The sequence below is a fragment of the Cheilinus undulatus genome, linkage group 23 (assembly GCF_018320785.1).
Source record: "Cheilinus undulatus linkage group 23, ASM1832078v1, whole genome shotgun sequence".
Lineage (NCBI taxonomy): Eukaryota > Metazoa > Chordata > Actinopteri > Labriformes > Labridae > Cheilinus > Cheilinus undulatus.
This window is the reverse complement of record NC_054887.1, coordinates 19,237,393-19,256,465: the sequence shown is the minus strand read 5'-3', so window position 1 is coordinate 19,256,465 and position 19,073 is coordinate 19,237,393. Positions and strand designations below refer to the sequence as shown.

At 38.5% G+C, this 19,073-nt stretch overlaps 1 protein-coding gene across 3 annotated transcripts in view; it reads left to right on the top strand.

The window, feature by feature from the left end:
* The window catches only part of ptpn12 (protein tyrosine phosphatase non-receptor type 12), a 64,358-nt gene extending 55,504 nt beyond the window's left edge, over window positions 1-8,854 (top strand). Inside the window, exons 15-18 of one of the 3 annotated variants that reach the window (XM_041780509.1) lie at window positions 3,415-3,486; window positions 5,862-5,915; window positions 8,256-8,339; window positions 8,677-8,854. In XM_041780509.1, coding sequence (XP_041636443.1) covers window positions 3,415-3,486; window positions 5,862-5,915; window positions 8,256-8,339; window positions 8,677-8,738 — 272 coding nt within the window. In that variant the 3' untranslated portion in view covers window positions 8,739-8,854. Of the gene's footprint in view, window positions 1-3,414; window positions 3,487-5,861; window positions 5,916-8,255; window positions 8,344-8,676 lie in introns of all 3 variants that reach the window. The other 2 variants (XM_041780510.1, XM_041780511.1) reach the window with 2 other exon arrangements.
* The last annotated feature ends 10,219 nt before the right edge of the window (window positions 8,855-19,073 follow it).

The window sequence follows — 19,073 nt, the reverse complement described above, 5'->3', positions numbered from 1 at the left end:
GATTTTCTCTGGTGTATTTAATGTTTTAACGATCAGAGATCATTCATTATTAAAGGTCACATGTTATGTAAAATACACTTAAGGTATTTCTAACAAAAGTATGTGCCCCTTGCCTGTCCACAGTTCCCCCAAGAATCAGAAAAGGCCATTCTCTGCCCCCTTCTCTCTCTCCACCTTTCAGAAAATATGTGCTGAAACAAGCCGTTCTCAGATTTTGCCCTCATGATGTCATGTGGGGGGTTAGCGCCACCCCCAGGTTCGGTTGGAAGAAAGTCCCGCCCTACTCCCCTGATCCTCCTCCCTGCTGCCAGCTGAGACGAGGATCAGAAGAGCCGCATCCATTAAGCTGTGTCCTTTTCCTGAGAGGGGTGGAGTCAGGGGCGGAGTCAGACTGCTCAGTAACATTTAAAGTTACAGACACAGAAGCAGCTCGTTCTGAAACAGTGTGGGTTTTTAGACATGCAAAAATCCAATCCTGGAGGATTTTTTCAGCAACAAACTTCACAGGCATGTTTTGGGGGGCTCTGAGACAAATATTAAGTTGTCTTAAATGAATAAAATATGTGATCTTTAATAGTGTGACAGATCAAATCACAAGTTATTCTAACAAACCAGCTGAACTTAAGTCTTAGTATTTTGTCTTTGGATGTGGAGTTTATAACTTTATATTTCTAAATACTAAATTTAGACTAGGAACAACATTATTATGTAGCCCTACTTATCGTTTTAGTTCAACTAAAGTTAAGCTATTGGTTAAATTACTACTAGTATCCTGTAAACAAACAAGCAGAAAATGTGGCAGCAGGACCGGGGACCAGTCACAGTATTGCACAGCAACGGGACACACCAGAGCACAAGTATGCAGAACTCACCATGGTCATAATGGAGGGGTTTTTGCACAACTTTTGTGTTAGACCGCTTTCAATTTAGCTGAACAAAAAAGGGCTAACATAATTATCCCAGAACAGCATATAATCATCACAGCTTGATTGACTGACTCAGGATCAGTAAAGGAGCCACAGATGAGGCATTTTTGCAGTCAGCACATCTTTTTATACATAGATGAAGCCAATATGTTTTAATAAGAATGTTAAAGTAAAAAACTATTTAAAGTTAATACTGAGACCCTCCAGAGTCTAAGAGTAATTTTCAGTGACCCTCCTCTCCTCCAGTTGAAAAGGACACAGTATAATTAAAAGGTCATGCTTCTCTGAAAATCTAACTTAATTCTACTATAAAGAGTCACTCACTCCACTGTTCAGTCACTAATAGAGCCATTAATACTGAATGACTTCTTGGATATTGGCCTTGAATTAATAAGAGAGTTATTTCAGACAGACAGTTATAGTTTTATGTCAAGCAGAAAAGCCCCCGAAAGAGTGTGAGAGAGAGTGTGAAGCAGTTCTCACACTTAAACTTTTGCACTGTGCTACATAGACCTGAAACTAGCAGATGTGAACCACTGCTAATTAAAGTGCCAGTATGAGAGTTGATGCAGTCCTAAAGATAAAAAGCCTCAGTGACATTTTCCAGTACCCTTAGCACATTATGGCTTTGTGGTTCAGTCTTACATTAAAATCGATGACACTGAGAAGATGTAGATTATCATAGATTTTAATACTCCATGTGTCAATTGATGGGTATTTATAACAATGTCTTAACAGACATGCAACATTTCCTGTAGAATTAACACCTTTTGTGCAGAAAATTAGAGTTCTGTAAGATTAGTTAGCTGTACGAATTAATTTAACAATTAATAATATGAAAAATAGGATTAGAAAGGAAAAACTAAATAAAAAAGTTAAGCATGCACTATCCAACTTTTTCCTTTTATTTTACCTTCACTTTACCAGTATGTACTGTTGATTTTTAAGGCTAATTTATATGCTCCCTTTTTACGATTCACTGTGTCAATCCCCCTAAAATCACGTGCGTGGGTTCATCCACTAGAGGGCGCAGACTAGCAGTCTCCTTTACTGCCGTCCAACTGACATTCAGTTACCGTCTGATCTCTGCCAAGTTTTTCTGTTAACCATCTCTGTCCACAAATGCTAACATCACATATGTTGGTGCTTTTTGACCAAAAACATCTGGAACTTTTAGATTCAGAAACTTCTCTTCAAGGAACTAGATGGATCCTGTGGTCCACCAGGGTCTAAAGTACCAGGGAGATTATGCAAATCAGGTAGAGAAGCAGCAAAGAATGTAGGGCAGAGCAGGCATCAGTGACTACAGAATGACACTGATAAAGTCAGAAGCAGCGTAAAGGAGGAGCTGGGGTGGAGGAGGGTTGCAAAAGCAGCTTGCAGAGGGAGCAGTAAAGCGTAGCCATGCTAAATATGTCAGCATGAGTGCAGTTAGCCAAGAGCGCGCTTAGTGCAATCAGCTGACCGTCAGCTGATGAGGGCTTGTGTGATCTCATTAATATATCAGTGCTCGACTCCATGGCCTGACTGAACTAACGCTGTAGCTCAATTAAATGTCTGTCTAGTGTGTCAGTCATCCAGGTTCTCCAAAGCGTAAACTGTTTCAGGCAACCGGACTTGATTAGTTGTTGAAGACATTTCTGAAAGGTCCAAAAAGAGATGTTAGTCAACCACTAGAATGATAATAATCTCAGTAGAAGAGTTACTGACCAAGTAGCCCTCAGCACTGCAGCGCCCCATCACTCATAGTCCATGTGCTTTTGGAAAGTGCCAACCCCTGAGATAGGTTTTGTAAATTTAGATCCTTGTTCTTGCAGTCAGAAGCACAGTTCCCCAAAAGGCCCCCTTCCTGGGGAAGTTCCTTGTGTTTGTAGTTCCTAACCAAATGGCAAAATCTCGCCACAAAAAGTTCCAGTATCTTCCCAAGTATTCTTCTCCGTTTTTTCACTCACCTGGCTTGAGCTGTTGGCTACACTGCTCAACACTGCCCCCATGATACCAATGGTACCGCAATATTTGGTCTGTATTAGTAAGCTTCCAGAGAAGAAAATGTGCAGAAATACTGACAGAAGGGTCACTGAGTACCAACAGAATGCTCTGTCCGCATATCAAGACTAGAGCGTACCTGGCCCCCAAATAAAAGTAGCAGAAAATCTAGCTTCAACAACACAACACGGAAAAATTGACACAATTTTAAACAAAGACAACAAAGAAATCTGAATAATGACAATAATTAAACATAGAACTCAGGAATAATAAACCTTTTAAGCAAATGTGTCCATCTATGTTATTTTAATTGTATTTTAAAAGATGACTCAGGAAACTGGCTGAACAGAGAACAGAATTGTATCGCATTTCAGAAATACAAGGAATCAAGGACACAATATGAGTCAGCTTTTGTGTTGCATTGTTTACATGACTTTGGATATCTTCTCTGTCTCCTCAGCAACTTATTAATGTTGCTTTTCATTTAAACTTTTTAACCCAGACTGCTGGGACAGCGACGACTCCCCTCCCCCTCTCCCTGCCAGAACCCCCGAGTCCTTCATACTGGCCACAGGTGCGTTTGTACTGGTCAAGATTCACAGGTTTGTCTGCGGTGCTGTGAAATCCACTGGGTTGAGAACATCCTGATAGATCTGCTGTGTTTCTTATAACAGCTGGACATAAGTGGTGGGTTCAGTGAAGTAGGAATGGTTTTTTTGTGATCCAGATAAGCAGTGTGCTGGGAGCCTCTTATGGTTGAAAGAGGGAAGGGATCGGATTTTCTTTTCTTCTTCATCTTTCATCTGTATCTATTTTCTGCTACCTTACATTGTCTGTATGACCATGCTGAGCCTCAGTCTCTCATGGGGCTGGGCAGTGTTAAGACTTATTTATGTGGTTTAAAATGAAATATAGGGTAAGACATTTTCAGTTATATTGATTTAGGTTATGCTAATGTTAGATATGACATAAACACTAGACTGTTGTGCCCTACTTCATTCAGCTTAGATTTATCCAAACATGATTTTTGTTCTATATAGCCTAATTCTACTGTAAACACTGGAGGGTACATGTGCAGGTATCACAGCTTGTCTGGCTTTGCTCTCACAGGATGCTCTCTTTAATAACTGGGCTAACGCCACTGCCTCCTGCTGTTTTTATTATCCTGTGTTATTCTCTGTTATCAGAGGAGAAGAGCATTAAATGTTGTGAATGCCTTAAATACTTCTCAACACTAGAGGGCACCAGTGTTGCAGTATTTTAGACCACTACTGCAACAGACTGCTCAGTGAGCAGCTGTGTCCTAGTCTGAACAATTTACACAAGAAACATGACAAAATAAAAGTCGTGTTTGTTTTTATGTGAGTTATGTAAATAGTTTGAACTTGATTTTTGAGGGGATTTTGTGTACTTAAATTAAAAATTTATAAAAAGTGCATCAGAATTTGACAATAGCTCCTTCCTTTTGCAAAATTCCTTTAATTCCCTGTACCTCCTTCTTACTATTCCTATTGCTCAGTATGTCTTTTTGTGTTTTTTTTTATTATTTATTTGTCTGGTCGTTTTTATTTAGCAGAGAAAAAGAGCGCATAGATTTTGTTATGCAGTGATTTATAACAAAAGATGTTGACATTTTTAGCTGTGGATAATGTTAGATATTTTTCATTTATTATTTTTTTTCTATTTTATTTCATTGATTTTAGTTTATTTTTTCCCTCTTCCCTTCATGTTTCCACAGCCCCACTAGCAGCCCTACCTCCTGATGACTCAGACTTTTAAAATCACTGGTATCTTAAATATCTTATAAAGCTGTTGTGGATTAGGACACAGCAGTATTATTGAAGTGGGAAGCCACAGGGCTATTTTTAGCCACTCTTAGCAGAGAGTGTTGTTAAAATGCCTTTATTCAATCAGGGCATTGATTGTAAAAAATAAATAAATAAATGTTCATCACACAAGGTCCTTTGTAGTGTGGGACTTGGAAGTGTCAAGATGCCGTAAAAACAAAAAAGTTTGAAATCAGTTCTTCTCAGCTGATTTAGCTGTCTTAAAAAAACACATCATTACAGAAGCCCTGGAATGACTTGCACAGATACATTTTATTCAGCCCTTTTTGCCAAATCCTGAAAAACAGCCCCGTACCATTATCCCTCCTCCACTAAACTCGCATGCATACTGCATAGCTATGTGCCATGCCACCTGTGGCAACAGGTGTGATTGCAATACGTGATATTCAACAATTAACAGGTATGGCCAAATACTTTTGTCCATATAGTGTATGTTGATTTAAGGATGTCTCCGTAGGACTTTATAGAGTTTTTGTCACCGTTTTTTTTTTTTCACCAACAAACATTCGTGACCCACTCACAAGAGCTCACCGACCCACTGCTGGGTCCTAACCCACCAGTTGAGAACCACTGGTTTACATGAATTCTTACAAAACAATCAGTGGCCCTCAGTTCTTGACAGTTTCTCACACCACCCTGAGGGGCCTTTGTGGTTGAAACCCGTTAGCCGTCTTCCTGGTTTCCCTTCCTGTTCTTAATTATTTCTTCATCTTCAAGAGCACCTGGCTCTCAGCTGAACTATCTGTACCTTTATATTGGGGAATAAATGGATGAATATAGATAGAAGGTTGTAGTATGGGCAGAGTGTCCAGTAGGAAGTAAGAGCAGTGTCTTTGAGATTTGATGTTGTACTAGCTTTAGTTTGTGATGTGTGATTGTTGATCCAAAGGCCTTTTGTGTGTTTACACTGAGAAGCTGCAACATCAAGGTTAGATGCTCAAACTGAGGAATATACTTTGAGGAATAGTGAGTTTGAAAAGATCAAATGTGTGTGAATGTGAGTGAGTTTGTGCTTAGTGTCTGTAAATCTTTATGTTCTCATTAAAATGTCATCAGCTGTGTCTCTTTTTAAAGTCTCCCTCTCTGTGGCTCTCTCCATCAGACCCTCTGGAGGTGAAGACGTCAGCCTCAGCAGAGTGGAGCAGTTCACACAAAGGTAAGAACCCACACATTGTTACTCGTCTGTTTATCAGTGAAGAGGAGTCTCTGCATGTTTATGTTTTGTCACAGAGTGGAGAGAAAACAGACCTTCAATGTTTTACAAATTAGTCAGTGCACGATAAGACTGACAGCATTTGTCAAAAGGGCAGCTGTAGCAGTGAGAGTGAGTTATAACAAGAGGGAAAGAGATACAGAAAAAGAGAGAAGAGGAGAAAAGATAAAAACCCGTCCATGGAGAGTGAAATGGAAAATGTGTGTACGCCTTATCGGCGCTTTGAGGAGTGAATGATGATGGTTACTGCCAATTTATCGCTTCAGTAGTTTCAGTGTGTGACAGAAGGAACAACCGAAAAGACGAAAAAAAATTCAACATAAATTTTGTTATGATTTATTTAATAGCAGTGAATATTATCAAAAAGAAAGAGTAGAAAGGCTGTGATTTCATTTAAGTTCCTACTCGTCAGTCGCCCTTCAAATATCAGGAACTGTGAAGAGTCTTGGTAGTGTCACAATAAAAGCTTGCAAATATTCATGTTTTTATAATAATTATTTGTTCATTAGAAATTTCCCACACTCTTTGATATTCTCCAATCATGACCTTAAAAGTCTTTAATTTGATTTGATAAAGGTTTTAATCCAATATTATTCAACAGGAATAAGTACTGCCTTCTCTAGTATTGACATGACGTGGGCCTTTCACATTACTTCGTCTTGAAAATGTCTTAAATCGATCTATAGAAAATCCTGGGTGTATCTTGTTCCTAGATTTTTTGTGCACTCTTGGTTAAAGTTGCGATTCAAGCTCAAATTAGTCTGTTTGATCCTGACTCTAAACATGTAGTACATCAATACTTTGTACTCCTATTGCTAATGACATGAATTTGAACAGAAGTTAAGTGGTTAAAGTAGTAGCTGACAGTAGCATTAAAAGAAAAGAAGGTGAAAGCAGGATAACTTTAGACCACGAGCCATCAACTCCATTCACACAAGGGCCAGCTTTATCTTGACAGACACTTGAAATAGCTAAACATTGAAATAAACTAAACTAAAATCAATATTTTGGTCAAATTAACATATTCTTGTAATTATAATGCCATTTTTTTTTAAAATGAATGGAACTTTATGAGGCAATATTCCTAACACCTCTTATATACTTATCACTTACACTGAAGCCAGCCACAAGGGGGCGATTGAGATATTTTAGCTGCATATTTCTGGAGCCCTCTTGATGTCTATCACTGAGTTTGAATTTATTTTATATTATATATTACATTTTACATAAGCTGTGTCATGATTGGTCAAATACACATGCAGGAAACAGATCTTTTCTGTATATTCTCAAAAAGGAAAACTGCACTCTTAAACAGCCTTAAAAAGTTCAGCATGACCCATGTACGCAGGTGGCCCGGGTTTGAATTCAGCCTGTGGCCCTTTGCTACATGTCTTTCCCCACTCTCATCCCATTTCCAATTCTATCCACTGTCCTCCTCTGTCAATAAAGGCCCAAAATAAATCTTTAAAAAAGAAACTTTAATCATGACAGGAATGCTAAGTATTTTTTACCATGCCAAATAACAGAAATACAATACCTGTTTGCTTCTTGTTTGAAAAGCTGCTAAGTTGAAGGTTTTATTTAAACGTTGAGAAAGAAGGTCAAACAATAGCATGCCATATTTTTTCCTTCTGAAATTTTATGAATTATTACCCCCTGGAGGCCAGATTGGAAGCCATGAGGGGTCTGATGTGGCCCATAGGCCTCCAGTTGATGATCACAGCCTTAGACTGAGGTAATTGTAGTTTATAAATGAAGTGTGATGAGAAATAAAACTGACAACAAAAATTTATGAATGAAAAAACAAATAATATACAACGCCTTTTAGGGGTTTTTTATATTCTTCAGTTCATCGGGTATTGAATACCAGGTTTAAAGGTGCGTCTCAGATTTATTTCATGTCAGTTCTATCCACTGTCCTATCTCTGTAATGAAAAATAAAATAAATTGAATCTTAAAAAACAAACAAACTTGGGCTTAACTAGTTAACTGATTCAAAAACAGCTGATCTTTGTGTGTGGATATAAAATCAGCAGCCCAGTTGTCAGCACCACTCTGACACTCTTACCGAGTAGTTGTATGGTAGATTTACAGGAGAACCTTGGTAATATTATTTATCATACAAACACCAGTCTGGAAAAAAAAACCTGACAGGTGATGAGGCTGCGTTCTGTGCGTGATCTGCCTATAGTAATAAATAGCACCTCTGGAGCACATAAAACCACTGATATCTGCGCAAGCCGTCCACCTCATTAACTTGTATGTGTCTGTGTTTGTGTGTAGATGTGTCAGATTGTGTTAAGAAGACATCTCCAGCAGACCCTGAATCAGCTGGAAGCACAACAGCAGACAGCAAGGCAGACCTTGGTGGGTAAGTCTGCTGCCCTTACATGCTTCTAAGGAAATAAAGCCGCAGTGTTTGTGTGGTTTCCACCTTTCAACCCTCCAAAATTCTTGCACTCGCACAGATTTTCTAGTCTCTGCTGCAAACTGTGCTGACAAACCTGCTTTCTATGAAGTCATCATTTTTTTGATTTGCTGTTGATGATTGGAAAGCTAGCTAAGGGGCTGCATGTGCAGAAAATATTTGATGGTTTTAAGACCAGGCAGGGATTTTTTTTCCTCAAGGGAATATATTTTTAGATGGGTTTTTTTTGAATGAGAAACAAACAAAGCTAAGAACCTCTTCTCTCTCTCTTTTCAGGGTTCGGTAACCGCTGCCTTCATCCCAAAGGCCCTCGAGACCCCCCTGTAGAGTGGACATGATGGAACAGTCCGTCTGTGCCGTCCACCAACAAGCATCCTCCTTCTTCGTCAGGAGATGGACTCTATCGATCTCACCTGGCTGGTCCAAAAAAAAAAAAAAAAAAAAAAGAAAAGTTCATAGATAATAGAAAGACATAAATCCCCATTTTACATAGAAGCACCTTCTGTGTAACTGTGCAAACACATCCTCCACTCGAGCTGTTCTTTCAAAGCAGAACACTTACCGGTCCAGTGGCTTGTCCATCGTTGAACAAAGCCCATACTTTCCTGTTTGAAATGTAACCGTGCTTAAAGATGGCTTGGGATCAGTCCTGTTAATGGTTAAAGGATAACTCCTGCTTTTTCTGCTGTTTTTGATGACTAGCGAGTAGAATCATCGTTTTCCTCTCTGAGCTGTAGACACATCATGAAAATCTGATCATCCTGAGGCTAGGAAAAGACACTTTGAGGTGTCTACAAAAAAGTGGTCACCTTGAAATAACAGGGAGCTGATTTTCTGCCAAACCAAATAAGATTTTTTTTTTTTTTTTTTTGAATCAGGATTGATCCTTAATCGGGCGAGCTGATTCCTGAGGTTTAACTGAACTCCCAGAAGCTGTCTCGCTTCTTCCTACTGAATGAACAACAATCTTCAAAGCGAACCTAGATAATCTGTTACCCATGATGCAACCTTTTCTGTTGGGTATGTACAGGTTGCCAGGGTGCTCTTTCTCTCTCTTTCTCTCTCTCTCCCTCTCCCTCTTTCTTTCCGTGTGCTGGTGCTACATTATAAAAGATCAGCATAGAAACAGAAGCACTCGAGCTGACTGATCTCAACCTTCGTTTACGTACTTGCATCCTCGTTTCCTGTAGGATTACTCCTGTTAGCTGCAGTAATGTTAGCTCGAGTGCTTTATGCTTTCATGCTGACCTTCCTGTTTACCAGAGTCAGAGATTTACACAGTTTGGTCATTTCAGTGGTCGATGAGTCCTGCTTTGCAGCTGTTGGAAGAGGAATTCTACATTATTTGGAAATATGCTTTTTCACTTTGCTACGTCGTTCACCTTGCATGTCTGTGCAGTAAATAATGGAGAAAGCAGTTTAACTTGGCTTGGCATTATTACAGAAAATGCTTGCAGTCAGTTCAGCCATGCTTTTGAAGCGTATTGGTAAACAGGTGTTTTATTTGTTTAATCTAGACACAGACTTAGTCTTAAAACAAAGATGCTGTGTACTGAACAAGGCAGCCTTGATGCTAAGCTGTGCTAACAAGCCCATATCCTCGACCTTTGACTGTAACCTACAGACAAGAGAATAGTGTGAATGCAGTACATTTTTGCATGGCCCGCAGTAAAATCTAAAGATAAAGTGAAATTGTCAACATTAGAAAGTTAAGCTTGTGATTGGTTGATTATGTACCTCTTAGTTTCAGCACAAGGCAGTGCTACCATGCTTGTTCAGTAAACAAACATTTGACAAGAAGAATTTATAGATTTTTTTAAAAATTTGTGACTTAACTGAGACAACAATGTAAATTGCAAACATATTAGCAATCAAAATATTAACAGTATCATGATTTACATCACCCAGATGTCTAATGGCAGCAAATGGTAGTACCATGGCGTTCAGGGCTGGCTGAGCTTCCTGAAATCTGATTGGCCTCCCCAAAATCCTTTAAATGATATTCTATTTCTTTATCAGCCTAAAACTATTGATTCAAGCATACACAATCACCAAGCATGTCTTTACCTTCATTTGATTGATCTTACTAATTTTAATGTCTTCGAGGTGAAGTATAAGGAAGTGGTCCCACCATCCCATATTTTCCTGTATGTAGCCCTCAGTGGAAAAAGTTTGGACACCCCTGCCTTAGAGTATTCCCTTCTCAAAATCCCCTTTCTTAGGATGGCAAAGGCAAAAAAGTAATCTTGAGCCCTCTAGTGCATTGCTTTTTAATAGATTACCCCATGCTCTCTGGAGCAATATGGAATAGTTTCCTCCAAATATGGCTGTTTATTTTATTATGATCCTACATATACCACAGGGTAGTTATCCTGGGCTGCTTGGAAAATGTCGGGGATGAATGAAGAGCACCCACTACAGCTGTAGTTCCCAACCTTTTTTCCTTAGGGCCCCCTTACTTATGTCTAAGAAACACTAAGCCCCCCCTGGGACCCAGCTGGAAATGTTAAAACATCAATTTTGATTGTTTTCATTGACAAAATCCCAACATAATAGGCCTGCATACACTTGTTCTTGACAAAAGAGCCATGTGTAAACTATCCATTATTACAACAGAGTATTATGGCTCTTTTGGAGAAAATAATAGTAACGAGTATCTGTTAATTTCAAGGAAAAAATCTCAAGTTAAAAGGTCATTAATTTATGAGGATTTTCTTTTTTTTCACCTCAAAAGTTGTAAGTGTGCGTGAACCAAATCGTAAAATTTTCGGGACTATAAAGTCGAAGCTCAAACCACTGTTTTCAGTCTGGTTCCTCATAAATTCTAGTTTCTAGTGACAAAATGTAAGACTTTTCAGACTTGAAAATTTCTATTTTTTCTCGTAAACTTCTGACTTTCTAAACTCTATAATTCTGAGTTTGATTTCTTGTAAATATACAACTTTATAATCTCAAAATGATTAATATTATTATTATTTCCCTATAAATTTTGACCTATTTTGCACATAAATTAACAGATATCCCCAGGGGTGGTACTGCACAACTGGCAATACCTTGCAAAATAATCCAATATGTAAACATATGTAGAAAATTAAAATCAATTTGACAAAAGATTGATTTATAGTGCCGTTTCAGGTTGTGATATTAATGCCTCTTTGATGGGGGCATAAAGTACATGAAGCTCCCTCTGTGTTGTGCTCTGTCACACTTTCACAACACTGTAGTGCAATGCTGATTAACAGACAGAGTCAGGAAATATCAAGCCATTGTGAAATCACTATGAATGTCTTTAGGAGCTTTCTTTATGGCCCTAGTGCTGTTTCAAAAAGTGATATTCAAACTCTGTGATGTTTTATAGTGTAGTTAGGATTCAGACAGAGCAAAATATATGACGGAGCAAAGATTCAGAGCAAATCAAATACGCCTCATGGACTTCTTGATGCAGTCTTTTGCCTGACAAATTTCTAGGACCCACTGAAACATTACTTTGCCACCCATTTTGGGTCCCAGTTGAGAATCACTGCTAACAATTGAAATTGGCCTTGTCTATTTATGATGGGAGTTTGTGATTTGCTAAATGAAGAGACAAATTCACAATTAAGTACAAAAGTTAGTCTGTAAGGAAGCAGAGGTATGTCAGAGTACATTGGAAGTGAGATTTCCAGACACTCAAGAGTTAAACCACATTAAAATCCACCCTGTAATGACCAAACTCGTCCACTCCATGACTCTGGCCCTCACTGCTGGGACCATGAGCCTGCCTTAGTCCGCCTCTCAGAGAAGACAGCCAATGACAGTCCTCCTTTATTCGTCTTCTCTCTTTTCTTCATTTCTCTGTGAGTGTTTCTGTCTTTCCAGCTTCTCTCGTTCTTTATTTGGGACTCAAATTCCCTTTTCTGTCTGCGCCGTCTTCGTCTTGTGTTGTCAGTTTTCTGTTCTCATTTTCCTCCTGCTGGCGAGGCCTTGAGATGAGAACAGCCGCACAAGTCGTCTTCTTTCTCCGTCATTTTACTTACAATAAACCTCAGTAGGAATGTTACACATCTTGAACTCTTACAAGCCTTGACAGATTTAATATAAAGTCTCCTTTTCCTAAACGACTTGTGCGTTTTCTTATCTGATGGCTGAATTTTAAACCGATACTGTAGCTGCTTCTGTGTTTGTGAATATCCAATAACAATAGCAGCCGGGGACCCAGGACTACTGTTTATTTCCTCCTGATTTTTAGCGCACTCTGCTAATTTCTCCTTGTTTGCTACCACGACTCTACAGTATATGCATTGTTTTATAAAGATAAAGAACTGTACAGGGCAGTTTAGGTATATAATATTTCAGATTTTTGTTATCTCTTAAATATTCTTATTAACAGAAGATGTAAGAAAGTCCATGCATAATGATAATGATGGTTCCTCCCTTACACCATGTTTCCCCTTATACTGTAAATTATTCTGCTGCCCTCTTGTTTTGCTCCTGGCAAATATTTCAGGGTTATTTCTATGTTTGAATTATATGATTTCTTTTTTTTTTTTTTTGTTAAATTGGTTGGCAGAGGAAAAAGTGGCGCCCCCTCCTGATAGCTACAGCGGGCTTTCGAATAAGATTGTAATAATAATATTAATGATGATAATAATAATAATGGTTGTTCTTTTTTTTTCTTTTTGTAAATGGTATTTTAAAAGTTATTTTTGTATACGCTGTTGTTTGTTGCATCACAAGTCCACTGCCACACACCAAAACCCCTCCTTCTCTTATTTCCTACCATTTTTGAAATGCTCCTTTAATGTAAAACATGCAGCAGACATGGACCGACAAGGAGCGTCTCATTATTTCTCTCTTCTTCCCCCTCCTTGGTACTTCCCCCTGCTGTTTCCCCCCCTTTCATCCCCCTCCTTCACACCCCTGTTTCCGCCTTTTTAATTTTTAAAAGGCTGTCATTTTCAACATGTCTGCACACCCAGCTGATCAGTTCAAGCATCTCCAGCTTAATGGTGCATTAAATTAGGAAAACGCCAAAAAGACGTGTGGAGAAGCAGCTTTTCAAACTCCCCCCTTTACTTGGTCTTCATTTAGCACATGTTAGCCATGCACACTAGCCTCGATCTCAGACAAGAGCCCACCTGTGCCTTTAAGTGAGAGCCCGCCCACTTCTCCTTTTTCTTTTCCTCCTTTTTCCTCCAATCGTAATTAACGGCTTGAGCTTGAGCGATTGTGATTCGCTGCTGCTTGCTCATGCCTCCTGTGGGACTCTCGTTCAATACCCCCCAACCACAAACACCACCACAAACACATGAACACATACACCCAAAATGTTTGTATGTTGCAGAAATCAATCAGTAAAAATGAACATTAAGTAAAAATGTCTCCTTGTTTTTGTTAGTTGTATTTACAGTATTGTGTTATGTCTCCTCCAGTCTGATCACTGCTGATATAATCCAATCATGTCAATCATTGTGTTGTTTTGTGTGTGTTTAGGGGAAAGTCACAGCAGGATCTCCTCGCTCACACCTGGACGATCTGCCAAGACGAATGTATGCGCACGCACATGATCTAATACAGCGATTAATTAATCACAGCAGGTGGTATAAACAGCGTCTTGCACGGAGACCTTGAGGGCTGCACATTTGTATTCACTTTACAAACACTGAGGCTCAGCGGGTGGGAGGACATACTGTGATTATTTGCTCCTGCTCCGTGCAGCCAAAGCTCATTTAAGAATAATTATACAGTACATTACACTACATTATTTCATGTTACAGCTGAAGAGATTCAGCCTGCTTTGATCCAGGCTTCTGATGGCTTATAAATACACTTGTTAGAGCCGTATAGCACATGTAAGCCTTGATCAAAGTAACACTAAAGCACTGGTCATGTGTGTTTGATGGATTTTAGTTTACTCTTGCACCAGAAAAGATGACTTTATGAAAATAAAAACTGCCTACTTTCCTCTCTCATGTTAAACATAATTACTACCTTGCAATTTGATGTACTAATAGGGATATTATACCTAATATTTACCGTTACATTTTGGAGAATCTTTCCAATTCAGAGCTTTACACTGCCTCGACAACATCTTAAATAAGCAAAAGAATATGGTAACACTTCATTATAGCGGGCCCAAGAAATAAGTGGTAATTACCAAGTATTAAGTTGGTATTTTACAAGGTAATAACTAATTTTATTTAATCTTTATTTAACCAGATGAAAAACCCATTGAGATCGAGATCTCTTTTACAAGGGTGACCTGGCCAAGAGGTCAGCAGGTCTCAGAAGTTTGTAAATATTTTGGAAGTGTTTACCTTGTATTAAAAAATAGCATCTTATTTCCTAGAAATTACATAGCAAAATACCATCTAATTACCAGAGAATTGCCACAATATTATAAGTGTTATGGTAAGGGTAAAATGCCACCTACTTACCAGAGAATTGCCATAATATTACAAATGTTACAGTTAGGATAAAATACCATCTAATTACCAGAGAATTGCCACAATATTACAAAGGTTATGGTAAGGGTAAAATATCACCTAATTACCAGAGAACTGACACAATAATATAAACATTACAGTAAGGGTAAAATGCCACCTACTTACCAGAGAATTGCCACAGTATTACAAAGGTAACGGTTAAGGTAAAATACCACCTTAACACCAGAGAACTGCCAAAATATTACAATCTATTGAATCTGTAGATGTAATAAAATATTGAAGGAAGCTTCAGGTACATCAGCCATTTGGTTGCTGAACTAAGGGCATTTGGAACTAATCCATTGCAGTCACCATATTGAAAATAATGTCTCAAGCTAATTTTTGATCAACAGAGAAGCAAACAGGTCTTTCTCTCAAATTCCACATACTTCATTTGCACAGCAATCCGTATGTGAAGCGCATCGACCCACGTAGAGCAGATGGACCTAAACAGGAGGAAGAACATGCAAGCACCTAGTCAACTTTAAAACAATACAAAGCACAGACTCAGGATTATCATCACATCACTATATCAACATTACAGTACTGTGCAGAACTTTGAGGCATGTTTGGGCCAAAACTCGAGGCTAATAATTAAGTCTGCACTTGTAGGGCTGAGTAAAGTGTAGATGTGGTGAGTAAGCATGGCCTAAGGTACTGTCTACTTGGATACTAGGGTTACCATGAGATCCTGGTTGTGCTGTGGATGCCTCAAGGACCCAAAAACTGCTGGCAGGCTCTTGCATAATACCAGGGATGAAAAGGCTCGGACTAAAGAAAAGCTGTCGAGCTTGACCTTGGCAGCTGAGCATCACGTGTTTAGCGACCTACATGCTTTAAACATATGCACATGACTATATGTCTCTTTCTGTGGCACAAGAGTTCATATACCAGTCAATCAGAGGGTCACAGAGGTACAACACTAGGATTAAAGGGAAATTAATTTTTGAGGTGGAAAAACCACAGAATTTTACATGAATCCTCACATCCTTAGTTGAAGAAATTATTATTATTATTATTTCCTAATGTACTGTCCCATAATAGAAGCAAATTAATTACAGAATAATATCAAAGTGAACAGCAGATGAACTTCATAAAAGTGAGGTTATCTGTTGTTTACATATGGTTCTAGTGTGAACATGTAGTTGCTCAGGGCTGTGCTCCACTGCGATTCACTGAAGGAACACACCCAGTGGGCAAGGGTGCACGCCCACCTGGAGTGCGGCACAGGTGGAGTATGTGTAAATTGAGGGTTGAGCCTTCTGATGAACCAGCTAAAGTTTTTTTTTTTTTAAAGTTCACCCTCCTGTTCAGCATTTTTCAACAATTGAGGTTGTGGCTTGATTAGAGCAGCACAAAATTAGCAAAGAGGGAAAAAATCTGCTTTGTCCAGAGGGGGCGCCAAATTCAACACAATCCAAAAGTTCCTTATAGGAGCTCTACGTGAAAATTAAGGTGCATACTTGGAGTGATGCTGTCATTAAATATTCTGTAATGTGTTTTGAATCAGGACAAGACAAAATCTTAGAAAAATCTTCTTTCTAATGCTGCTTTTATTTTAATGGACACACTTAATGCCTATTGCATTCACTATAAATGTATGCACTGCACCATAAGAAATAAGTAAGTACCTTCCAGAGCTCTCCTCAATCCTCTTGCATAGCTCCTTTCTTCTAACCTGCACAGCTGATAATCAATGCAGTGTTTCCCACAGTGTAGCACACTTGTAGCACAGTATGAATACACACTCGATTTCACACAGTCTCTCTCTCTCTCTCTCTGTTGTATAAATTAAGCCAGGTTGCTATCTTAACTGGGTCACCTCAGTTTTCCCATGGAGCAGTTTAACATGTTATGTAATGGCTTATAAATATAGCCAATCAGTGTTGAGTATATGTGAGCAGAAGCAGCAGGCTGCCATTGGAAGACATTGAAACTGTGTCAGCTCTGTTCAGAAGCCTGAAACGTACAGTATAATGTATCCACTCAGATTATGTTAAAGACGTGGTGTTCTCCCCAGCTGTTACAATGCACACCAACATTCATCAGATTACCACTCCAAGCCTGTAACGTCTAATAATCTTGTCACAATGTTTACGGCCAGTTGTAACTTTACAGCTCACTAATCATGTTTAGTATTCACGCTCTGCTGTCACACACTGGCAGGCCTCGAACCAAGAGCTCTGCCAATCAGACTGTGTGAGGAGAATGTTTTCATCTCAATAAATCAAAGTGAAAACAGGCGCCGGAGGATTCACGACACTCTGTAATGATGCGGTCTGAGTGCCATAGACTCGTTATGAAGAGGAGATGAAAGGGAGCGAATTTATTCCTTTGATTCAAACATTTCAATCACAAGAAAAATGCATGCTTGGTAAACTTCATACATTTTAGTGATGGGCAGTGTGCTGACTCTCAGGGGTCGTGTTCTGCAGAGAAAATGTAAAAAAGATTAAACAAACAGGTGAAAGTGGATATCCATTTGGAGTGGACACTGGAGTAAAATGCACAATCAGCAAGCGGACACTAAGATCATTTTCAGCCATTACTAAAGCACTTTTATCTCAACTGTTTTTATACAGCCAATTGCAAGCGTCAAGCCTCAAACCAAGACCTTAAGCCTCATGAACCCAATATTTTAGAGTTTATCTTCAGAAAAGAGGGCACAGTTTCAAGCTTTTTAAATAACTTAAACTATGTCTAATAATTATAGTCTAAATTCAGTAATTGTTTAGTTGTAAGGGATGTTTTCAAACATCAATTTTTTAATAGGAGTAAACAAAAAAAAAAAGGAGTTGGAACTAGGATATTGAATTTTCTTTTTTGAAGGGAAAATTTTAATTGGCAAAAATTTGCTGAAAACTGTTGCCAATAATTTTGTGTCAATCATATGGAGGCCCAAAGAGGACATAGCATGCATTTTGTTTTACTCAGATTTACAACAAAGGAATCTTTATTTTAATTTTATCATATACAGTGCTTAACAAATTTATTAGACCACCACCCAAAGTAATGTTTATGCCACCGCTGCCCTAAATTAACAGCATTGGTAATTACCAAAATCATTTTTTATGTTTCTGCAGTGGTTAATACACCAATATGGAGAAGCTCTTTAACCGAAATGATATTTTTAATGCTGAAACATAATTACTATTGTTATCCATGAATTTTCAAATTTACTGATTTACAAAAAAACTGAAAAAATAGTAAAGCACATTATTATTTCTTGATTAATATGTCAAATTACAGTTATTTACTTGCATTCCTGAACAGAAAAAATAGTTTTAGTGGTTGAATGTTATGCTTGATTAATTTTTTAATTCTCAGAGAAGCCCAGTGAGCCGGCTCAAATTTGGGTATAAAAAGGTGAATTCAGTTTGAAATTCCTCATTCCTGTTCAAAACGGTAAAACGTGGAGAGTTCACTGAAAATAAAAGAGTCCGCATTAAAGCACTTCATGATGCTGGATGGTCTCTGAGACAAATATGACAGGTGGTCTAATAAATTTGTTAAGCACTGTATATGAAACAATGAAGAAAAAATATTTGTGCATAAGTTTTAGACATATAGGATTCTTCAAGGGGCATGGTGAGCCACAACCCGGGGCTGGGGAGGGAGGAGAATACTAGGGGTGAGAAAAAAAATATCGATACAGCATAGTATCGTGATATTTTGTCTGTTGATATATTCTATCGTCTCGTCCACCAAGTATTGATTTTTTCAAATTAATTGCTAATATGAACTGAAGTCTATGATAATGGAAAAATAAAATTGTTTGTCCAGTGAGGTCAGCAGAGGTGACGGTCATAGACAAGGAGAAAGTTAGAACAACAAACATGGCAGCACCAGGGAAAGGACATTAGGAATGAAAGCAGTGCACAAATGAGATGGACATGACACATGAGGTTTGCAAGAAGTGCTACATGAGAATAAAATACTGTGGAAATATGACAAACATGACGGAAAGACTAATGCAAAATCAGCTAAACAGTTGAAAAAATGGTACGGATCACAATATATGGTATCACAATACTTTGTGTATTGCAAAATGTTTAAAATCGCAACAATATCGTCTTGTCACCCAAATATCCTGATAATATCGTATTGTGGGGCCACTAGTGATTCCCACCCCTAGAGAATACGGTCAGAGTCAAGCTCGACACATGTCGACATGTGTGTTGCTTGGCAGCCAAGGTCAAGCTGGTCAGC